The 24,912-nt window shown below is 39.9% G+C and overlaps 2 protein-coding genes across 52 annotated transcripts in view; one reads left to right on the plus strand and one right to left on the minus strand.

Moving 5' to 3' along the window:
* PPARA (peroxisome proliferator activated receptor alpha) overlaps window positions 1–24,912 on the plus strand; it is a 278,561-nt gene that overhangs the window by 233,596 nt on the left and 20,053 nt on the right. For 34 of the 51 annotated variants that reach the window (XM_046942569.1, XM_046942389.1, XM_046942408.1 and 31 more), the window contains 2 exons: window positions 7,557–7,684; window positions 9,312–9,378. The gene's annotated coding sequence lies outside the window, so the exon portion shown is untranslated. 51 annotated transcript variants of the gene reach the window in all.
* Window positions 3,922–5,632, minus strand: LOC121107607 (translation initiation factor IF-2-like). Its single transcript, XM_040652863.1, has 3 exons — window positions 5,533–5,632; window positions 4,649–5,435; window positions 3,922–4,416 (listed from the first exon to the last, which is right to left on the minus strand). The coding sequence occupies exons 1-2, from the start codon at window positions 5,630–5,632 to the stop codon at window positions 4,672–4,674; spliced, it is 864 nt and encodes a 287-aa protein (XP_040508797.1). The 3' UTR covers window positions 3,922–4,416; window positions 4,649–4,671.

Genomic DNA, 24,912 nt, shown 5'->3' on the forward strand with positions numbered 1-24,912 from the left:
GTAGAGTGCATTTAGGAAGGAACCAAACAGATGACTGTTAAGAGTACTTGCTTGCTCCTGTAAACCACTTTCAAGCTAATACTTTCAGCGATGGTTGCTTGACATGTTACGAAAGGGTCAAGAGTGGGCTTCCCATCTGGAAGGTCTTGGACAGGTCTCTTTTCCCCTTTCATTTACCAATAATGTATGAATCCTCAGTTACTGTAAGAAAGGTGTTTGCTCACCAACAACAGTTTTTCTTAACAAACAAACAAACAAAAAAGCACCTTTTTATTACAAAGGAGTAATGAATGAGTTACAGTAATAATGTTGGGGGAACTATGACATTAAAGCAAAAGATAAATCCACAATTCTCATTGTTTTCAATAACAATAGTCATCCAATAGCAAGTATGAAAGCATCAGCATGAAAAGGATACTGTTTATTAAAGAAATTCTAAACACTTTGGGCCAACAAGGGTTAAATGGTAAGTTTTGGGCAGCAGCATCTTATATACAACTGTTCAGACAGGAGACAGGAAGAGATGTACTGACATCTGGAACCTTTGGTCTTGAAGTTCTGACAAACAATGAACTATTTCACTGCTAAGTAAGAAGTAATGAGTAAATTCACTTTCAAAGTTGGATAGAAATTATCTTAGAAATTACTGTCTTGGTCCACAGCTTACATCAAGTGGAGCAGCACCCTAAACATCTGTAATGAAAGTTAAATATAGCTAAATATAGCTATCAACTTTAATCTCCTATTTTGTAGGAAAATTAAACCTTACTTAGACTAAAAAATAATCCAATCTCTAGAGAGTTTTGTGGAAAATTGGGCTTGTGTAAACCTGTAACCTGCTCCCTGGTTCTGTCCAGGGCTTGTCATATTAAAATGAGGCAGGCATGCTTGAGATTATTTATCTTAGAACGTGTTCATTTACCACTCTTAGAAGCTTGCTATAATATAGCCCATAGACCTGCATCTAAAGCCCAAAGCCCTCAAAGACAGCCTTGCCCTAAAACAATAGTTAATCCCAGCACAGAGCTTTCTGTGAAACTTCTGCAGTGGGAAAGGGTTTCAGCAAGAAATGTAAGGATGGACTCATCTCACGTTTGCCTCTGTTTCACCAGTTTGGTTGTGTAAGTGGGTTGATTTGGAGAGAGAACCAGTCCTTTAAGAATAATTTGCTCACTGCACGTGCACGTAAACCATGTATTTAACTGATATAACTCATGTTGTCATCTTCCATTTATTATCACCTGGGACTTTTGGCTTCATGTTATTCTGAAAGATCACAAATGGGCAGGATTCAGCCTGCACAAAATTATGCACAAAAAGTCTTAAATTACACTCTTAAGTTTTGATATACTTCTGTGAGTGGCTTCTGTTCATAAAGCTTGTTCTCTTGTGAGAGTCTGGCCACCTCTTTTCCTTTAAGAAGAGTAATTCAGTTAAACTGAAATAATTTTCATTGAGTGAACAATAGCTCATCATTAAATCATTAGCCACAGAAAGAGAAATGGAACTTGTGTGCTCTTCCAGCTTATGAAACACTGGGTATGCTGTTTGGGGCTGCAGTTTCTGTTCAGATAAATGCCTAAAGGGAAGGCCCCACTTTACATTTCGTAGTGACCTTGTTAAGAAAGTCTTTCATGATGACACGGCAGAACTAAGACACATTGTCTGTTAAAATTCCTATCACTGGATAAGCAAGAGAAACCACAGCAAATATTTGAGCACAGAGCCAGCCCACTTCCTGCATGTCACCAGGAGCTAGAGGAGCTGGCAAAGGCACAGCAAGCTTTTGCTGATCCCTTTCCCAAAGTTGTGATCCGTGGTCTGACTGGATCTGCTCACCTTCTTCCACATAGCTGCTGCAAGACTCTCTGCCTGCTGTTTAACAGCCAGGAAGACATTCTTGCTTTGCAAATGAAAACATTCTATTACAGAAAGACTACGTGTGATGAAGACCTCTGACAAAATCAGCTAGATGCTGAAAAGATGGAAAATCAGCCACTGCACAAGTCTGACTGCTTGTTTCACAACTGTCGATCCATTGAGCAACACCAATATTGTTATTGCACATTAATAGAATGCAACAGTAATTATAGCTTATTCCATCTAAAAGCCTGGTAAATAATCTAATTTCAGATTTCTAAAAGCTTGCACATTTGAACAGCTAATGGATGTTTCAGATATTTAGTGTGTTATTAAGATTTGAATTGTGATACGAATTTATGCAACCCTGTCAGGAAGCTGCATGCAAAAAGCACTTTCAGCACCAAAGAAATCAGCAAGGTCTCCTGCATAAATACTTGAAATGCGGGATGTATGTACTGGAGACACATCCTGCAACACTGGCCGTTTTTATGGACAAAACACATTTCATGGAAAAGAAAACACTTCTAGTGGAGGGGTCTTGGGCCACGTGGTACTCCTCACTGACTGTGCTGCAGACAGATGCTGCTGCAAGCTTGGCTATCAGAGAGCGTGGGAGGGGGAACCCATGGCTTGTCAACAGGAAATGGCCCACAAATTATTTTAAATTCCAATAAACATTTTTACGTTTTTACTCAGTGTGGGATCACATTAATGTGCAACCCAGTAAAACACATAGGAAACATCCCTTGGTCCTGAGGAAAGATAAGCTCAAGAGCTAGGACAAAGCCTAGACAGCCTGGCATGCTTCTCAGTGGAAAAGCAAAGCCCTGGCTGTGGCGAATCTCTAAAATCTGTAAAATCAAAAGGCAAAAGCCTGCAACTATAGCTTTGAGAATTTTACTGTAGTGCTTGTACAGTGCCATCTCCAAGACTAGCAGTAGAAGTATGCATGTGAACAAACCACCTAAAGCTAAACCACTAACTTCAGGTAGTTTCTTTGAAAGAGGGCAAAGAGTAATATTGAGAGCTGATCATTAACTCAAATCAAACCAAAATATGTTTGTAATTGTACAGAAGCTCATCTTAACTGGATATTTTTTCAGGGAAACAAATGAAAAAAAAAACACAAACAAAACAAAACAAACAAACAAAAAAACCCGAGCAAAAGCGAACAATGAAAAGCTGATCTTCCCAGATAATATCTCTTATTGTCTGTGATCCTTGTTATCAGTTGGGCTCCCTTACAGACCATGTGGAAATATGTAGGTGTTAAAATTGGGAATTAACTTTCTAAACCAGCTAATTCTTGCAGCACTGGGTGCTGGCCCAGGTTGAGATGAACTCAGAACAGCTCAATTGGCTGAGAAGTTGGGCTGCCTCCAGAACACATTTGAAAAGGCCTTCAACTACTGTCATGTGTCAGCTTTCCTTAGCTTTGGTTTTCTGCTGTTACTTGCAGTTTTTACTGAGGCATGTTCTCTGGTTGTGCCACAATCTCTATCACTGCTGTTTCTGCAGTGAGTGCTCCAGCATGCAAGTCCATGTGCTTAACCTAGAGGCTGAGAAATGTGTGAAACTGAAGGTGGTGCTTGCTGAACTGCAGTTGAGGCTCCAGGGCAGAGCTGCCTTTCTTTCCCTTCTGGTCCCATGTTTCTATTTTCTGAGCTGTAGGAATAAAAATAAGCAGAAGCCATGTGCGTATGCTCGATACATGTAAATGATCTTCCCTTTGGAAGCACATGAAACAGGTTGTGTTTTCTCCATTGACTACTCCAGACAGCAGTGAGTAAGAATATGAAATTAACAATGCAATTATACAATTACAAAAAGCAAGCTAGTAATACATACACACACACACACACACACATATATATATATTTTTGTAGTGATAACCACAACAATTATGATAATGAAGAAATGCAGTATTCATGAAGCAGTCAAGGAGCAGTAATGAGGGGAGGGGGAAAGGCTGTCTCCTTTATAAAACCACAGCATTTGTGTTTTGGGTTACCTTGAGAAGATTTAAGAGATTAAAGAAATGAAAGTCTTTCACAAAGCTTTGTTTAAGGTCATGCTGTCTTTTTTAGTCAAGATTCGCGATTTTACACTGTAGATGTTGCCTTTACTTCCAGAACAGAACGAAGCTCCTCATCACCACGTCCTCGGGCCCTACTCACGTTCCCCCGAGGCACTGCCAAGGCCCTCAGGACACGGGGAACAGTCCCAAAGCGGTTCTATCCCCACGGCAGGCTAAGACCCGTTTGGGCTTTATTAGGCGAGAAAGAGCTCTGGGGGCCGCACTAACGAAGGACGAGGCGAGGGCAGCCCCCGTGCGGGTACCGCGGGCCGGGTCCCGCCGAGCGGGGCGGGAGGGCTCCGGTCACTCGCCCCCCTCGTGCCGCCTGAGCGCCGCGCCTTCACGTGAGCGCCCGGCCCCTGCCACAAATAGCTCGGGCGGGTGGATAAGAGGGCTGCGAGGGCAGACTTTGTCCCCACACGGCCGCCTTCGCTCTCCGTCGTTCCGCCCCTCCGCACCGCGGGACTTTCTCTGCCCTTGACGGAAAGTTACAGCGTCTCAGTCTCGCTTTCTCCCTCCCGACCGCGGTGAGTACCGGCGCGGGCGAGCGGACGGGAATCGAAGCGGAATGGCGGTGAGAGAAGGGGAGAAGGGAAGAAGGGGGCGAGGAGGCACCTCGCGCCGCCGGCACTCGCCCTACGCCCGCCCGCCGAGCCAATGGCGGGCGGCCGTCGCGGGGGGTGTGTGCCGCGACCTCACTTCCGGTACCTGTCACCGCCGCCCGGAGCCGGTCAGCCAGGCGCAGGAGCGGGGTACTGCGTTCCGGACCTCAGGGGGCCGCTGCCGCCGGGGGCTGCTACCGCTGGGAGGCCGGGAGCCGGCTGGCCCGCGGCAGCGTGGGGGGCGGGTCTCGGCGGGGGGCGCGACGCCACCGGCCTCAGCCCGGCCGACCATGCCTGCGGGCGGAAGGAACGCGCGGCGCTGCCCAGGGGCAGCCCCCGGCCGGGCTGGGGGGGGCCGAGGGCGCGGGGCGCGGGCTGGTGCTGCTGATGGCGTGGCTTTCCCTCTCCCGTCTGTTCTCCTTGTGCTTTGCCGTGTTGTACGTTACCGCCGCGTTCCGCTAGCCGAGGCAGGGAGCTGCTGGCGAGGAGATGCTGTGGGTGCCGGGGGCTGAGGGACGAGCGAGGGCCGGCCCTGAGTGGGGCTGGGGCGTAGGCAGGGGGCAGCGTTGGGAGCTGTGCGGACACGTCGGGTGCTGGGCAGCAATCGGGGCGGCTCGGGTTGGAAGGGTTCGTGGAGATACCTGGTTCCAGCGTCCTGTCGCTGCCCAGCCGCAGAGCAGCAGGTGTGATTCGTCCGTAAGCGGTACGGGACGGGGGCAGGGCACCGGCTGCTGCCTGCAGGCCGCCCCGGCCGGGCGGGCCGCGCTCTGCCCGAGCGTTTGGCGGCGGGAGTCGCGTATCGCGGTGAGGAGGGTCTGAGATCGCTCCCCGCGTCGCCTGCGGGCTGACAGGCGTGCTGCGGAGCCCTGCGGGGCCGTCTGCCCGCTGGCTGGCTGGCAGCGAGCGGAAAAACTGCGCTCAGAGAGTCACGGGAGGGAGTGCTGCGAGGGCTTGCCTGGCGCTGTCACGTTAAGACCAGCCTGGTCTCACCGGCACGAGAAGGTGCTCTGAGCTCCCAGATGGAAGCCGAATGAGCACGGGCTTCGGCAGCTGGGCTCATCCGAACTGATATCGTTGGGCAGTTTGGCATCAGACGCCTTAGTATTGCTGCACAAAGACATTGAGCAAGTTTTGCTGGGAAGGAAAGATTCAATCCAATGGTTCTTGTGCTATAGAACACCTGCAGACTTTCCTGTTAGTACCTCACGCTAATTGTTTTGCTGACATTCACACGATCCTTGCAGGTAGTAAAGCGAGAGGCCATAAAAACGCTCCCTTGATATATTTGGAATCGCTGCCTTAATGCTGAGGATACCTGGCTGCGTGCTGGGACCGAGGGCAGCGGTGGTACATGTGATGTGGTCACACGCTGCTCAAAGCTAAACCAGCGTCATAACCTTTGTTCTCTGGCATGAGCCATCCAGCCAGCAGCCCTGGGCTCTTAGCAGCTTTTCATGGCAACTTTCTGGTTTTTACGTAGCACAGTGTATAGTTTCAGACGGATGAGTGCGTGCGCAGACCTTATCGGAGGTTTGTACAACCATGTAAATAGCACGCCCTCTTGCTTTTCCCATCTTTGGAAGGAGCACTTGACGTAGGCCAAAAAAAGTTCTTATCAGTCTGCTGATGCCCTGTATTGACTCTCATCCTGTACAGCCAGGTGACATAGAGAGTTCTGTTGCCTCGTATAATCCCATGTGTCCCAAAAACTTGACATTTTTCTCACCTGTGGTTCAGGGTTGTGGGGTTTTTTTGTTTGGTTGGTTGGTTGGTTGGGTTTTTTTCCAACATCTTAATTTCCTGTGCATGCCCCTCCAAACTATAGAGCTTTCACAGGGAATTAGGAGGTTCAAACCATGGAATAGAGGCTGCATTTCAGTTGTTTTTAATAGTTTATGTTGAGCGTTATAAAAACTTTAGGGGAGAAAACATCCTACAGCACAGTAGGATAGGTGGCCCAGGGTATTTGTCTTGTTCTGGAAAATGGATTATAGTGCTTACTGCTTACCTGAATTCATCAAAGAGGCGAATATTTTTTTTTATTCTCAGTGTTTTGAAGAAGCTCTTTATTCAAAATTGCAAAAAACACCTCTTTTTATTATTATTATTATTTGTTTTTTAACCTCTTGCTTGAATTGTTTTAACTTACCTGCTGAGATCTGAGCTCTGAGTTGTCACTCTTGCAACTGGAATATCTGTTACAAGAGGAACAAGAGAATGCCATACTTGTCTGGGAAAATAAATAATGCTGCATTTGTGTCTATTATAAATGAAAATATTTTCTTGCAGCATTTTGGAATTTTAACATTTTTAATCAAATCTGGCATCTCTTGGAAAACCTCCTTAAAGCTTTAATCTGTTTGGTTTTGAGCAGAGGAGCCAACTTAATCAGACTATAATTTATTTTTATAGCATGTATGTGCTGCCTTTTTTTTTTTCTGTAATGCTTGTAACTATATACATGTAACAATAAAATCACTCCCTTTGGGTTGTGATTGGTAGCTGAAAGGCCAGTTGCAAAGACATCCTGTGGGATGCGTGTGTGTGCTCCTCAAAAATCCTAACAGTTTGTCCACATAAACACTTGAACATTTGTGAGAGTGCTCCTTATGAGTAAAAGTATTTTGTTTTACAGTAGACAGTGAAAATACCAGGAGGCTTTCAGTGAAGTGATCTTAATTGAGTGCTTTTAATTAATTATTTACTTTTAGTGTGGAGAAAAAGAAAATCTGAATGCTATTGGGACGTACCAGTCGTAGACCCCAGTTAGCTAGATGTCAGCATAGTCCTGATGTAAAATTAAGCATGTATTAACAGCCTCAGTCATTTAAAAGAAATAAATAGTATTCACCTAAGTGAAATAAGTGTTTGTTGGTTGCTGGGTTTGTTTGTTTGTTTTGTTTTGGGGCGTAAAGAATAAGAAAAAACATTATCTTACATGATATCAACGTAAAATTAGATTAGTAAGCTCTCAGAAACTTTGTTGACTTTTTTTTTTTTTTTTTTTTTGATAGGAAGAATATCAGCAGCTTTTTCTTTAATGAAGAGCCACTTGCTATCACCAATGTGCACATGAAATGGAAAGGGAACAGATTATGGAAAGCGGCTTCTGTTTCAACCTTGCAAGATGCTGCGTGAAGTGGTGAGTGAATATATGGGCTGAGAACTACTTTGGCAATGTTTCTGAACTACCAGGGAAGAAAAAACATTTGAGGTAGTGTATCTGTAAGGAGTAATTGATGTAAAAATAGTCAATTGACCAAGAAAGAAATCTGAATAAGTTGTGCAAACAGCTAATAAAAGGAAGGTTGTGGAGAACAGAATAAGCAAGATTTCCTTATGCTGTGGTGTCCATTTTCTGTGTTGTACTTCTACGTAGAAGGAAGTGTGTAAAGGTGTTCTCCAGTACAATTCTGAATTCTTAATATTTTAGAAGTGTCTTAAGAGTGTTCAGCATCTCTCAGGACCAGGTCTATAAAGTTAAATATTGAAGAACTCTTCTTTGAAGGAGAGCGCTGAATAGTCACTGAGTGGAAAAAGTACTTATCCTGCAAGCTTAGAGACTAAATCAGCAAAATAAAGTGAAAATCACTCTGTCTTAAAAAGTGTGATATATGGCATGTTTGTCAGCCTCTATATGGTTATAGGCAGATTGCTGTGTGACCAGGTTGCATGTGGCATTGAGATGTTGCCAAATGTGATTCGCCTTCCTCATACCAGTTCTAATGGTTTCTGCTTATGAAACAGTATTTATTTATAAGTGCCTTGCATATATATATTTTAAATATCTCTGAAGTATAATCTGTATCCAGTGAAGGGCTCTTTATGCACAGATTATTACAAATTATAAAATACTATTCACTGGTTTTCTAATCCTGATTTAGGCTTGTTACATCACCGTGTTTCTTCGCTGTGTTTTAAAGTGCTCTACATGCGAGCTGTGGAAACTTGTTTGTACTTTGCAGGTTGAAAGATGAGAACTAGCAAAGAGGGTAGTTCATTCTCCTGTACTATATTCACTAAATATATCATTTTAGGTTCAAGTTATCTCATACCTGTGGAAACACTGACAGTATGAGATATATTTGCAAACAGTTGGCAGGTTAGCTGTCCCTCTCTAGAACTGCTGGTACACAATAATGTTTGGCTTTGTTGTTTAAATTTATTTATAAATGGAAAGATTAATTATTATTAAACCTTCCTAATAGCAAAAGAATCTTGGTAAAAAAATAAAATGCATCTGCCTTGAGAAACTGAGAGCAGTTTCTTGGCTCATAGCAGCTGCTGAAGTTGTAAGGAAGGTTTCAGCCAGCTGTAATGAATGCGAAAACAAGTTAGTCCAATATTTTCCTATTTCGTATTTTCATATTTCTATAGTCCAGTTTGTTGGTAAGTATGTAAAAGGGAATCGGAGCTGGTGTTTGGGGTGCAGGTGAATTGCTGGCTTAATAAATTATTCACCTTAATGTGTAAAAAGAAAATCCTGGAGCTGAGAGCATTTAGTGTTGTGAGTAGCTTAGAGTTTGATGTGTTTTGCATGAAAAAATGATATCACTATCTGTCCTAATGTTATTTAGATTAAAAAAAAAAAAAAAAGTCATTTGAAACTATTCTAGTTAGGCTTTGAAAGAGAGTTTACTACTTGCTGGATATATCTGCACAGTGACACTGTCTGAGAAAGTTCTAAATCTTCAAGTAGACTTGTATTGTAGTTCATTTTTTTAACACATAGACTGCTACATGCCTGTTTTATTTTAATTATTTACCAGAAATGACTGACACAACAATTCACAGAAGAAATCACTGAACTTAAACCAGAATGTGAGTGTCCAGATGGTAAGAACTTTTGTCTATTAGTAAAATCTCTTTGAAAGTGAGGACTTCCATTACTGTTGACACTTCCTAGTTGCCTGTTAGGTACAGATTCAGCAAGAATGTTACTAAGCACATGGCATTAGAGTAACATGGACTCAAAGAGAAGAAAACAAAACCTTCTCACATCTTCATTTCACCTATGAAAAATGTTTCCCAGAGTAGTTAGGATGAAAAATATAATATCAAACCAATTGAGAGTAGAAACATAGAGATGGTGAGTGCTTTGTCAAAAGATGCTGATTTAGATACTCCTGGGTTTGTTGTCAGACAGTGCTTGATGGCATTCTTTGCCATGGGGCTGATGAATGTTCCATTACAACAGTCCACAAATTTACCCACTCTCATGTGAAAATAAAAGAAAATTTCAGCCCACAGTTTGTAGTGAACATTGTGGGATTATTGGCAATTTTCAGGGGAAGATAACAGGAACTACACGTTGCCAATGTAAACATTATGGTTCTGATGAAGGCTAGAATTAGATTTGTCATGACAGTTAGTAGTTCTAAGAATAATTTGAAAAACTAACCAGCATAGTTATGCACAGAATATTGGACACTGACATTTAGTCAGTAAAGTTGGAAAAGGTTAGAAATGGATCTCCTAATCATTTCTAGCCTTTAGATAAACATACAGTTTGGAGTTAAGTGTGCTGCATTGCTGGGGTTTTCTGGGTGGATCAATGCAAGATGCTGTGTGGATGCAGTTTCACTGGAAGAGAGCCATATAAACCAGGAGAGCATTCTGTCCCTTGTTGATTCTGACAGGTTAGTTACAGAGAATTTTGCTCTGTGAGTATACTTATTAAGCTGTACATGTCTGAAATTGAAAAATGGTTTAGTGTGTACACTCATATTACATGTAGCTGCCCAAAGAGAAGAGCATGTAAGAATTTTGAGCTGTTTTTTACCTCTGAAAATAATTTTTATTATTTTATTTAATTACTTATTTATTCTCATCGGAACAAAAGACAGATGCAGGCCAGACTGACTAGAAATAAGTCAGGTAGTAGCTTTACAAAACAGGTAGCTGTGAGATGAGAGTAGTTTTTAGCACAGGATTCTGCTTCTGAAAAAGGCAGCAGCTGCACTTTTTATGTACTGTGCTTCCATAGAGATGTGGCTGTACATAAACAGGCCAATGTTTTCAAACAGCTGCTAAATGTTGAGCTCTTATATGTGTGTTTGGGGCACCTGATTTTCAGCATTCTGACATAATTCTAAGGTTACAGTGAATTGCATTTTCTCAAGGTCACAAATCCTATAATAAATTCTGTGAGAATTCTTCAATAGCAGTTATCCTTTAAGAATATAGAATTGCTTATTTTGCTGCTATCAATCATTTTATTTCTTTTCTACCTGGTGTGTGTGCATATGGAAAAAAAAAAGAATAGGATGGGATGTCCCCTCTCTATTGTTCCTGAGAGCCCTGCAGCAAGAAATGCAATTGCATGGCATGGCTTGAGCTGATCTGGCAGTTGCTGTTGAAAATCAGTCATGCTCATGCTTCTCTCCTTTACTGTCAGCTGTGTGATTCTGTCCCTTCTCATTGCTGCCCCTTAGTGAGTCCGTTCAGCTATCTCTGTCTATTTACATTTCTCCCATGTTATGTTTTTACTGGAGCCAAATTGTTTCACTGAGGCTGTGTCTATACTAGGTAATAAAATATGCCAGGGACTGTTCTCTGGACCCAGAGCTAAGTGTAAAGGTTGTACTCTAGTTTGGGCTTCCTCCCAAACCAGCGTGGCTGCATCTGAATTGCCAATGGAGAACAGTTCACTATTTGGCCTCTGCTGTCCCCTTAACCCTGCCTGAGCATTTGTCTGGGAGAGCACCAAGCTGAGATGGGCCAAAATGGTGTCAAAGAGAGCACTAACAGTGTGGCTCGAGCCTGTACTCTGACTTTGTTTTATTTACTGCTACACATGTGAGCAGGGAGGTCAGATGGGTGTGAGAGCCAGCACAAGCAGGCTGGGACTGCAGGGCTAGAAATGAAGGAGAGGGAAGGTGGGGGACGGATAACGTCAGGGAGCGATGGCAGGGGTATTCTTTTGATGTCAGGGAGCTATTAGATTACTTACGCTGGCTGTACCCTTAGTGCCACTTTATTTTGCAGCACCAAACTTCTGTTTGACTCTGCAGAGGACTGTAAATGCTGTATCCCTATAGCTGATTATTCAAAGTTTGATCAGTCAGCTAAAATGTCTCACAAAGTACATTACAAAGTAATGAAAGCATATGGATGACTTCATAAACAAGATTTTTTATCCTGTTTCATTAGTCTGATGGTTTTTGTTCCACCTTTCTGTTATGTAGTTGTTTCCTTACTAAAAATAAAACAAAAAAAGTGGGGAGGAGTGGTGGAGTGGCAGGCAGGCAGTAGTGGTGACGCTGCAGTGAATACAGTGCTGTTAAACCAGTAGGTAGACACCCTTTACGTCTTGCAAAGGGCAAGCAGAGACCTTAGATGATAGGAAAATAATTGGTTGTATTTTGATGTTTTTGATCACGCAGGAGTGAGAGGCTTGTGATCTCTGTACTGTAGCGGATGACCTGATTTAGAACTGTGAAGTCATGTGAACCAAGTGTATCCTCTATCTGACTTGTCAGTAGCCTGGAAGTACAAGTGCTTGATGTCCATTTGCCAAAAAATGTAGATCCATTGCATTCATACCCGCTGACAGGACTTCAGTCTGCAATGTTAATCCATTGTAGACTTTGTTTCTGTGTGATAAAGTGATGGTGAAGAAGAACTTCTTATGGCAGGAATTTCTAAATTACTGGAACAGAACTGAAGTGAAAGAATTTTGTTTCACATTGCGCTCTAAGTACTCTGAGTTGTAGCATGCCATTACCTCAAATTTAGTTTATTTTTAGCAGTTTTTCTTTTTTGGTTGGTTGGTTGGTTTTGGTTTTATATTTAAATGTAATCACTGAGCGATGAAAGCCTGTAAAAATACTTTGAAAGAGTGAGTAAGATCAATACCCTGAAGAATAAATAAAGCAGCCTGCAGATGCTGTGTATAGTAGACATGAGATTTTGCCTACTGGTAGAAGGGTACGAAAGCAACTCACTGGGATTTCTCTATTAACTTTCAAAAGAAGAAAGGGGCTTAATCTGTAATATCTTGTATGAAGGTCAGTCTCTACTATTGGATATTAGTCTTACTAAGTTGAAATTAGATTATCAAATATGTCTTGCTAGTATGTCTGGGCAGGGGAGTGAAGTTTATCGGTGAAATAAAACCACAGAAAACAGACAGTGATGTTCTTCTCCGCTAAGAAAGCATATTCAGGCTTCTTGAATCTCTTCCAGAAACAGATGTAAATTTCACTATAGCTTTTCAACTAGCAAATAATCATAGTCTGTTATGTTTGATGACGAATCATGCAGGGGGTTGCAGATGGTGAGAAGAGTGCAGCTGTGCAGATACTACAGGAGCTGAGATAGAAGACTGGAGGACTCAAGCAGAAGAAGGTGTTTTGAGGGTGGGTTAACATGGCTTATGAAAGAGAAGGCTAAGACAGCTGAAAGAGTATTGAAACTAAGCATGCTGGTGTAAAGCCAAAAACTGAAATCTGAGATGTGGGGATGGGGAGGGTGCTGGAGACTGAAAAGAAGATCTACTTGAGGCAAAAAGACTCTTTTAGTGTTGCTGATATCTAAATCAGAAGCTGCAGCATTATATGTCAAAGTAACTAGGTGTTTTTCCCAAGCCAAAACAAGGAGACCAAGCCAAGATGGAACTTTAAGCTCTAGATGAGGCTTCCTTTTAAAGAGGTACCTTTCAAAGGAATGCCAAGCATCTGTCAGAGAGCTACTCTAGTTACACATACAGATGCAAAGTTGTGGGGTTTTTATTTTGATTTTTCAAGATAGGGCCTGTATGATGAAATCAGAGATAGCAAAACTGGGGAGTTTACCAAGTGAGGAAACTGTGTCTGATAGGTGCCCTAAAAAGGGGAGACGGCAAGTCTCAGGTTGTGGTTGAAGGACAGGTAAGATTCAGTCAAAGCTCTGTGTTATCTTAAAGATAAAAGTAATAATCTTGAAACAATATGCTGGAGAATCCAAATCATCCTTCACCTTTTTGCGTTAAGTAGCTTTACTTGAATCCATCTTTTTCCTTTTTTTCTTTTTCCTCTTTTTTGGTTATTAAGTATTGTTTCAAAACAATAGCTCTTTGCTTTATTTGGGAAGAATGTTGTTATTACAGTCCCTGTAAGTACTACTATTTTTGCCTACAAGTCAGAAGTCCATATCCATAGCCAAAGTGAATATTTAACACTATCTCAAGGACAGCCAATTGTCTTTTTCTTAATAAAATATGTGATTAGGAGTCGAGGTGAAGGACCCTGTGAGACTGTAGAATACTTCAAGTACTGACATAACTTCAAGCATCCATTGTACAGTTTCTATGTTCTACAGATCTTAGTAAATGTAAAACTAACACTGAAAGTAAACTGTAACACATATATATTTTAAAGGGGAGTAAAATATCAGAAGAATTATGCTTCTAAATTGCTATGTTAATGATCATCTTCAGGATTATTTTCTCATATCTTTTAGTCTAGTTACTTCAGAAATTCAGGTTTACGTATTACAGTCTGCCGTCCTCTTCCAGTAACTTTGAACCTGCAAGTCTTCAAACCCACAACTTGGCAAATGAGTGGTGGTTGCAAAGGCTTTGAAGCAGTAGAACTTCTATAAAAGTTGGAAGCTGGAAAGAAGAAAGGAAAACTTGTTATTGACCCCACTGAGGAAATGATGCAATATGAATTTGAAAATTATCTGTACTGTTTGGCCTGTCAATTGCCAGTTGGCACAGGAGCAGTGGTGAGCCAGTTGCAACATGCAGCTCTGAGCCAGCTGCAGCATACGTGTACTGTTTGTCCAGTCAGTAGTTCTGAGATGTTGCGTGGGGAGAGGTAGCTGGAAGTATGGTGAGAAAAGGAAAGATAGGGAGACACGATAGGATGATGTAGGGTGACAATGGTATGAAAACATTATGACTTTGAAAGATAATCAGTAGAGATCAAAGCTTTTTATTTCTTCTTACAACAGTTGCCCTTTTCCCAGTGTTTCAATGCTACTGACAATAAAAAAAAAAAAAAAATCAATATGAATTCTACCTTCCACATTTGTATACTGTTACAACTTTATACTGCAAAGTTTTTATCTCATTGCTTGAGCTCATGAAGTTATGTAAAACTTCAGAAATCTCGTTGGCAGTTAACTCAAAACTACTTGGTATCCTTGAAATATTTTAGACCGTGTTGCAGAATATCAAGCCTGGTATTAGGTTATATTCAGGTGAAGTATTTTTGTTGTAGGAACATTTCTCTGCTGTCTTGAATAATCAGCGAAGGTGAAATCATACACGGATATCACAAAACAGTTTCTCAGCCTTCATTTTACTTTAAATTTAAACTGAAGGCAGATATTTCTCTTTAACACACAGTGAGAATTCCTAGTCCCAGGAGTACCTTATTACCAGTCCTGCCAATAAGGAAATATTAACAATACATACCAACATATATAGCACATGTAAGGGTCTGTGGGGATAAAACAAAATGAATTCTTACATCCTAGTCTATAGGAATGCATTTTAAGACATCTCTACATATACATGAACCCTAAAGACTGTTGCAATATTATTGAAGGCTTAGAAATTGCTTCTCACTGAGTCATCAAAGTCTTTGGTGGATTCCATAAATTAATGACAATTGATTTTAATTTCTTTTTATAAATACTTTCCATCTAAAGCATCTCATTTGTTAGCAGGAGCTACTAGACATGTTTGCTTTTGAATTTTACATCTTTCTGAATAGGGCAATCGTGCGTTGTTTTTTGTTTTGTTTTAATCAAATACATGAACAAGTAAAATTTCTGAATTATAAATGTTTATATTACAGTATCATCAGTAAGTGTAATGGAAAACAACCAAGAAACTTGCCTGGCACAGCCTCTATGTGTCAGATTATAATTTCAATCGACAATTTTATTTGCACAGATGTCTCTAATTTTTAACCTTCTGAAGTTTATTTTTACCACATGTAGTAAAAATGTACTTTGCAGGAGACTTAGCAAGAGGCTTATATTTTATTTACTCAGAAACTGATTATATTGAAGATAACCATTTAGTCACCATGTTAAAATGCAATTTGCATTTGCCTCTTACTCTTGTATATCTTTATCCTTCAACAAATGACGTTGCTGTAGAATGTCAGAGTATGGTTAGAATATCGCTGAGAAGTCACTTTGCATAATCCAAGATGCATTACTCACACGTGCAAGGAAACAATTGCAACATTTCAATTTAGTCTCGAGGATCTGGTTTCCAGTGAGGAGCAAGTTAGGACAGATGTGTAGGCTGTTTGTAAATGCTGTATGCATAGGAACAGACCTTGACTTGGCCATGAAAACTTATTTTTATGTATTATTTTTTTTTTTAGAGAAGAACGTTCCAAATACTTTAGGACAGCTAATAAATGCATGTAGTTCGTAAATCACAATCTTTTTGTTGTTGTTGTGGTTTTGTTCAAGTTCTTTTAATTCTGGACATAGTATACATAAGCTGACCTTAACTGTGAATTGATTCAAACTATTGGCTTAGGTAATTAACTTGTCAGACAGTATCACACAGATAGATAAGGAGTTTTGGGAACAGATGGGGAAAATCAGAGACCTTTGAGTTCATTAACATGATAATAAAAATACAGCAGATAGTCAGAGGACACATTTGAGTGAACGTGACCTTGTTCTTGGATCAAATAGCAAATACATAAATGTCATGTTTGTCTGAATGTGACCCTGCATTGGTTCAAATATCAATCATAAATCAAATCCTAGATTTTAATGTACAGGTATAGAAAATTGCCTCTGAAACAGTACATAATATCTTTGGTTGTTGTGGTCTTCAGATATAAGTGTTTGGCAAACACAAAAAGCATATTTGTGCAAAGCACTAGATTGTTTGAGCTGCATTACCTTCACGATGCTGTCATGGATGATTTAGAATCTGTAAAAGTTTGAAGAGCAAATTGCTATGGCTGCTATGATTAACACGTGTAATCATTTGAATCTCTCTCAAGTATGGAATGATATGAGTGGAATGTAACAGTGACCTGAAGAGATATGGACATTAATACAGCATTGAATAAAGAGTAAATCTAGAGGTTATCTGGAGAGAGGAAAAGAAAAAAAGATAGAGTGTTGTAAGTATAGAAGTATATGTAACAGTGAAGTGGAGTTTTTATTAGAAACTGTAGTGGGCTGTTAGAAGTACATGGGGAACTGTATTTGAACTTGAAAGAGAGCACGTATCAGAGTGCACTGGTACACCAACTACACTATAGCATAGTGGTTACTGAGTGATTGCTATGTGTTTACTGATGCAGATTCTTGTTGTTCTTTTGAGTATCTTGTTCAAAAAACTTAACTTATGTCTGTATTTATGCCTCAAAATACTGGATAGTAGTAACTTCAATCTGAATATTTGCTTTATATACACTGATAACTAACATGGTCAACTGAATAATCTTCCCACATACTATTGTCTTGGCAGGTGTTGTTTGTTTGTTTTTGAAATGTTAGTTATAATACGCCTATTCTGTGTAGGTTGTTCTGAAAGTAATACCTCCTATTTATTTCCATGGAAACTACAACAGCTACAAAGAGCACAATAAAACTATTCGACTGAACAAATTCTCATCTCCAAAATACTATTTTTCAACATATTCACTACCACTAGCTATACATTTCTGCCAGTGATGAACAAGAGCTCCTCGTTTTGTGTTATGACAGCTGCGCACGGCTGTCTGAAATGTGGCTTGTCTTTCAGATCACTGTCGCCACTGCTGAAACACACCACCCCATGCCTCACTGTGTTAACATTCATGGTTTGGTCTCCATAGATTTTCGGCAAGCACCAATGAATGTCAATGGGTGCTATTTTTTTTCTGCATGGAGGATTCACTGACACACCTCTGCTTCATATGCATTCCATGTCAAACACCATTTTGTCAAGACTGCCCCTCTGCTGCCATCTGTCATAGAATGATAGAATTGTGGAATCATTTGAGCTCAAAGGGACCTTTAAATATGAGATAGTCAAACTCCTCTGCAATGAGCAAGGACATCTACAACTAGATCAGGTTGCTCAGAGCCCCATCCAGCCTGACCTTGAATGTCTCTGGGAGTGAGCCTCCACCATACCTCTGGGCAATGTGTTCCAGTGCTCCACTACCCTTACCTTAAAAACAAACAACAAACAAACAATTCCTTATATCCAGTCTAAATCTCCTCTCTTTCAGTTTGAAACTCTTTTCCTTGTCCTATCACAACAGATGCTGCTAAAGAGCCTGTCCCCTTCTTTCTTATAGCACTCCCTTTAGATACTAAAAGGCAGCTGCTAGGTCTCCCTGGAGCTTTCTTTTCTCCAGGCTGAACAGCCTCAGCTCTCTCAGCCTGTCTTCATTGGGGGAGGGGGGTGTTCTAAAGGATGGAACCTTGGAACCATCTGTTGCACAGCAACAAAATGTAATGGAATATTGTCAGTAAGGAATGTTGCCTCTACTGTTATACCACCAACATCCACTTCTGACATTGTAGACCAACAGAATACATTAGGAGACATTACTTTTGGAGCAACCCTCATCTAATATTAAGCAAGTATCAACCATGTGTCAGAGGTCATTATTTGGTATTAAAGTGGAATCATAAACTGGATAACTGGAGAAGGGGGGGGGGAAATCACAAATTTCCATTTTTTCAGGATTTCTAGGGATTTCAGTAACAGAAGTCAAAGCAATAGTAAAGACTTTTCCCCCAGATTTTCCAGTTGAGACTTTGATGATGCTTATTTTAGAGTTGTGTATCTTCTAGAGATCTGACTGGGTTGTACTGTAAACAAAAAAATGCTTCTTGAAGAAAACTAAAGTGAAGGATAACAGTCTTGATTGCAAAAAACCTTGGTAGAACCTTCAGTAGTTTGTTGACTAATGCTGCATTCTTGACTGCTGAAGTCTTACAAAAACTTAAAGGATTCAGAAAACATAGATTTAAAAGAGGGATTTAAATGCTTTACTTTGACATACGGCAGTTTCTGACAAAAGTTTTTGTTCAGCACTCGTTAGGGTGAAAATAGCTCTGATCTTTCTATTCCAAATACAGAAATGACTGAATTAAAAGTTTACATCTAGAGGAGGAAAAAAAAAAAACAGAAAAAAGAAAAGCTCTCTGATTGTCATATTGTTATTCCATACATGCATGCAGACTTGAAACTATTTGAGCTTCAAATCAGTTCAAGCAAAAATACAATCTCCATTCTTTACAGAAATGAGCTAAGTAAAACAGAATTCTTCTTTTATCAAAAAGACCTGGATGCAAGCTTGAGTACCGTCACATTTGTTACATCTGATGTCTATTTATGTGGAAAAAAGCAAGCATGACTTCAGATAAATGTAGACTTGAGGCAATGGACCTGTAAGTCTTGTCTCTGGAACCTGAAGGCAAGATTGCAAAACCTTTATGTCCCATTGCTGACGAAGTCAAATCTGGCTCCTGTTGTTCAAGCGGTTTGCAGTGACTGATTTAAAGACAGGCTTTGGATCCCATCATACTGATAACCTAGAACTGTGGTATTTCTTCATATCGTAAGTCCAGATCTGTCTGCTAGAGGTTGCCTAGTCTAATGTTGTAGATCAAATACAGAACTCAGATGAAATATATTTTCAGGTTTAATATAAAGTCAGTGTAAATGTTATGCATGTAAATTTGTAGTGTTCTTGAGTTCCTAGTTTACTTAGTTTGGGGGGAGGGTTGTTGAATTTTAGATTTCCTATTAGAAAGCCATTTGATGTTTTTTTCTTTCTTTGAGCAAGATTACACCTCTCAGAGTTTCCAGCACTGGAATTCTTAACACTGTTTTTTGTTGTTTTCTAGTTTTCTTTAACAGGAGAATGGGTGATGAGGGTGAAGTGTGTTGTTTTGGCTGAGAGTAAATGCCTATATTTTGCATTTACTTTATTCCTATGAGAGTTTTACTGTTGGAAAAGCAGTGGATAACAGGGATGTGTGAGCTCTCTGCTGATAGGAAAGTTCTGTTGCCGTATCAATAGGTGATTTTTCATACAGAGGCTGTCTGACCTGTAGAGAAGTTTTCTGGTCATAACAGCCACTTCAGTGGCAGGGCTGCTTTTCTTCAGGCAATGCAAGCAGCTGACTTAGCAGTCTAGGCTGTTGGTTCAGTTATTGGATTCTTCAGAGAGGATTTGGTCTGCACGTACACCTATGTTTGTTGACTGTGCAGCACGTGTCCCTCTCCACAGGTGCTTATTTCTGCTCCTTGTGTTGAGCCAGCACTGATATTTGTAAGGCTTTGCAGTAAACTGGAACAGGGAAGTGATATGATTGAGGAGTCCTGAAAATTTGTGATCGTGGGCTCAAAGACCAATCACAAAGACCAATCAAAGACCAATCAATCACACTCTGGAAAATCCATTGAGTTTTGCTCAGCTCGGATGTGTGTGTGGGATGCTTGCCATTAAGTGAGGTGACTACTCCTCTTATGTCTGTCTACTGAAAATTGATTTCTGCTTTCATAATTTTCTTCTCCATTAGTAACTGCTTCAGTTGTGTCAAAGTCAGAGGGTATTCAATTTTTTTTTGTTTTTGTTTTTGTTTTTTCTTCTTCCATTGCTGATTATTCACTTTTTTTCCCCACCTTTTTCTGTTTGTTTCTATGTAGGGTCTGCCTGAATTTTCATAGCTGAGCAATCATTTCCATTGTGTATTTGAGGCTATTTGGTCTTCACAGGTTATGATACTGCTGCAAATGCTAAATTTTGAACTGTGTCTTTGTATGTTATGCAGTTAAGGAACATTGTTGTACCTTTCCAAATAGCTGGAAAACATCTGTTCTGCTTATGTCACTTGATTTTAAAATCCTATCACTTTGCCTAAATAAGCCATGTTGGCCTTGTCAGTAATTTTCTTCCTGTTGTGGCGGGCTAATAGCTGGTGCTGCAACATGGAAGTAATGTGTATTCCCCTGGCAATCTGACACAGTACATCTAGTTGAAGAGTGCTTCTGTTTAGTGCAATGTACAGTCTGTCACACGTTATACTGTTCACACCTGACCTGTCATTAGTCATCACGGCTCATGTGCATCTTCTTACTGTTGATTTACCTTTACAGCACATTAATTCATGTTTTAATCCCATCTTTACAAGTGCTTCCTTATGGTGCTCACCAATGATTTATGTTTGGAAAAGCACTGGTGATTTTCAGTACGAAAGTCTTGCCTTTCTTCTCTCTTTTTGGATTGTGTCTTTTAAAATCCAACAGGATGGAAAAACCTGGGACCCAAGGAATATTGCCTCCTGGCACAGTAAGTTCTGCTGGGGTTTGGCTCAGTAATATATAAACAAACCAATATTCCCATCTTGCAGTGTGTCAGAGTTCTAACAATACATTCAGTATGAGATTAGAAGTGTGTTATCTCTTCATCTCCTAATGCAATTAGAGAAGCGTCTTCAGGGAAGGAAAGTTAAAACTCACCATTTCATCATGCTCCACACTTTATGTAAGCCAGTTGACTCTGTGTTCTGTATCGTTCCTTCAAGAAACTCTGGTGTACCTCTATTTCTTCAAGCACTTCTGGTTTTGGGAAGGAGAATTTTATTTTCTCCCTCTTTTCTCCCAGTTTTCTTAGGCAAAGAATAGTCTTCCCATTTGATCAAACAAAAAATGTACAGCTTTTTTCCTGCTGCAGGGTAATACAGACTGGATTGTCCTACAAGCTGTGATTCCACTTTTGCTTAATGCACTGCCCAGTTATAAGGGGAACAATCTAGTGTGCTGTATACATGAATGTTCTATTATAGTGCCTAAAAAAGTTGAGGTTGCATAAACTTCTTAATTTTGTAATAAATTTTTGAAAATTAGGGTATGCGAATTTTGATTTGTTTTAAAGGCAAGGATACTTACAAGTTGTGTATGGTATCTTGGAGTACAGCTGTGTAAAGGGGGAAAAAAACCCACAGTTTTCAGTTAGTGTGTATGTGCGTGCATCCAGCTGGTAGCCTTGATGAAGATGTAGCAAAAATAGCAAAAATTTTTGTCTCATTCATTGTAAATTCTCTTTGATTTAGGTTCCTAATGCTTTGGAATATACAAAATATTGCTGGTGTGAAAGGTCACAAAGTAATAAAGCTATCAGAGGATAAAGGAGAAAGTATGTGTTTCCTCCATGATAGGAGATTAGACTTTGTATTTTAGATGCCCAACTTTATTTCCAGTTGATCATTTTTATGTGTTTAAGCAGAATATTGAAAATGGGCTGCAGTTTATTTATTCATTCAGGCTCTTCCTATTCACCTAAGCTTTCTGAAAGCATCTACCTGCACCCCTTACTTCTAAATGTTTTGTGTTCAGCTACAGCATTCTCAAAGTGACCTAAAGGTAATGATTGTTTCAACTTTAACCTTGATATTTGCAAGCAAGCCCTTTACACGATCAATTTGTTTATGCAGTAAATCCAGACTTTGTTACTGTTTCTCAGAGACCTTTGCAACTCAAAGATCTGTCTCCTTACAGGGATTGCCCCTAGTGTGCAGGTTTTAAACATGGAATGATGAGGGCTTGAGGCTCTCACCGTCCCTTTCCAAAAATGAAGCAGAAAAATGGGTTGCTGCATGAGTAGGCATTTTTCTTTGATAATCTGACTGATTTCTTTAAAATCTGCCTCCAGTTTGAGGTAAGTTACTCACTGGGTATTTGCAATGCGGTGGTGGGAAAGGGGGTCATCTTCATAAAACAGGCACACCTCAGAGATACCAGACTGAGAAAATGCTAGTAAAACCTATGTATCTTTAAAGCCATAATTGCATGAAATTGTGTTCTCGTTATTCTGTGTCACATCATCTTGTTTTCAGTTCACTTTATGTGTGTGTTTGTATGTGGGTGTGGGAATGGAGACTAAGGTATTGTCTAGGGAACTGAGAAAACACTCTGCCGATGTCTCCATGGCACAGGATTTTCTGAAGTCTTAAGAATAAGAAGAAACGTTGGCTCATAGAGACGTGTGTAGACTCTGCAGCTACCACCATCTGCTCTTGTAATGCATACAGTTTTACTTGCAGAGCAAAATACACGAGAATATCATCTGTATAAACTTCATACTCACTATTTTCTTTATTTTAGAGAACAGTATCCCTGCGTATTAAGTGAAACCTGCCAATGAAAGCATGTGCATGTGTGAACATGCACAAGATACAGAGAATACAAAAGGCAAGGGGTTTACTGCATGCGTACTGGATGATTTGGATTAAGGTTTTGTATACGTGCTTCTGAAAAAAAGGATTTAAAAATGCATAATATTTTTCAGTAGTCGAAAGGTTTCCTGTGTTTTGGCAGTCTTCAACAATGGTTATGTAATAGCTGTGCTTGCTAAGGTAGCTAGTTAACCATTGACATAAGCAGTAATGATTAAGCAGCGGTAATTTACAAGTAATATTTGAAAGTACAAAAGGGTATGTTATTTAATAGTTAAAAACAAAAGTACTTTATTTATACTTCACTAGCTGTTAGTTTGTTATACAAATTCAGCTAAACAGGCTGGTGAATTTTAAATATTTACTGTAAAAGTGGATAAGCATGATGCAATCTGGGCAAAACTGATTGTACTGCTGAAAGAGCTGTTGCCATGTTCAGAGTTCAGCTATCAAGCGTTTAATCAAATAATGTTGATGTTATTGAAAGTTGAACTTCAATATTCACTTAATCTTTTAAAAATACTTGTGGTAGGCTAATAAGCAGCACTAGCAGAGATGGTTGTGATTTAGTGAGGAGGTGCATGTAATGCTGAGCTATGCTGAGTCCTGTGCTTCCTGAAACTTCCCCAGCAATGCTCAGGCAAAGTATATGTGTGACGTCTGCAGATGAAAGTAACGTGTCTGTGCTAGACTGAGCACACCAACAGAACAGTGCTGATCAAATTCTCTGGTGGACTTCTCTTCCCTTTCTGTTGGTGGCTCTCTGGGGAGGCAAATTAGGTAGTCCCCTTCGGATTGCCCGAAAACAGTTCATGTTATTCTCCCATTATAAAAATTACATACATCAAGATTTCTTTACTCGTTTCCCTCATAATGAAAAGCAAAGGGATAGTAATTTAGCTTTTATTTTTGCAAGTAAAATACATAAAAGTGATTCCTCATCTCTCAACTGGACTATAACATCTTCCAGTTACATCTGGAAAGAGTAAGGTGTGTAGTATAATGCTGGAGGCACCTGTTTAGGACTTTGCTAGATAGATACCTAATACCAACTCTTGGTTTTCCAGAGCTAGTTCATGCTGCCTTCCTAGAGAGTTGTACAAATACATTTATAATTAGAGGTTGGCAGAGAATAACAAATGATGATTAACAGAAAGGTTTACAGTTGCTTCTTTTTCTTTCTTTGTGAAATTAGTGCTTTGTAACAGCCTCTACATCTCCAAAGTTATTTTGCAGTAGTCTTCGTGAGTTTGTAAGCCTTTTTCTGAATCCGTGCAGATTGTTTAGCGATAAAACCTTTCTCAGAAAATCTACAATTCTCTGTGGCCTTTTTGTGTATGACCATACATTCCTGAAGTATTAGGATAATTTTTTAGTATCTTTTTGAGAGTAAAGCTTTATTTTGTCATCATTCATGTCATTTTTTATTATTATTTTTTAGCATTAATTATGGTCACTGTGTGTGTTACAATAATTTTAATTTAAATGTTATATCTTCTCTCAACCTTTTAAGTATCAAATGTAGGTATTTGTCAGGTTATGAGCCAGTAAAATTTAGAGAGAAATAAAAGCAATTCTTGGAGACAGGACATCTGTTGAGCTTCAAAAGTGACAGTTGGAATTGATTTTACCAAATAATTTGAAATTATGGAAGTTCTGTACTGAATGTAGTTGATAGCAATTACAGTTCAGTACTCAGTGTGGTAGGAGTTGTTCTCATTTTTTTCCACTGTAATGTCCTGTTCTGTTCTAAAATTATTGGGCATCACAACCATTGCTGCTTGGATTCTCTTGCAGTTGAGATAAATGCGAAAATCTCTGCCTTGCTGATAAATATTCTATTACATTGCTGGCAGTCTGGTACGATGTTCTAATGAGTAATTAATATATCAAATTAGATATCTGAGTAGTGAGTAATAGTATACAGGCTGTACTACTATAGACATTGGGTATTACTTTTAAAAATGTGGGTACCCTGAAAATCAGGGGAAAGTTCTGAGAAGTCTACTGTATATATTTAAAATAACATTGATTGGCCGGACAATGCTAAGAAGGATGTGAATTGTGAGATAGAAAGCCTTATTATGTGATACAGATTTGGGTTGTTGTTGGTTTTTTGGGGTTGTTTTTTGGGTTGTTTTTTTTTTTCCCCTTTATATCGTGTAATGAGTACATTGGAAAACACCATAGGAACAATACACATGCACCATTGGTTTTCCA

The sequence above is a fragment of the Gallus gallus genome, chromosome 1 (genome assembly GCF_016699485.2).
Source record: "Gallus gallus isolate bGalGal1 chromosome 1, bGalGal1.mat.broiler.GRCg7b, whole genome shotgun sequence".
NCBI lineage: Eukaryota > Metazoa > Chordata > Aves > Galliformes > Phasianidae > Gallus > Gallus gallus.

Coding starts and splice junctions, on each gene's coding strand:
- LOC121107607 (XM_040652863.1), bottom strand. CDS start 5,632: ATGCCAAACTGCCCAACGATATCAGTTCGGATGAGCCCAGCTGCCGAA. Junction 5,436..5,532: donor CAGAGCACCTTCTCGTGCCG/GTGAGACCAGGC, acceptor GCTCGCTGCCAG/CCAGCCAGCGGGCAGACGGC.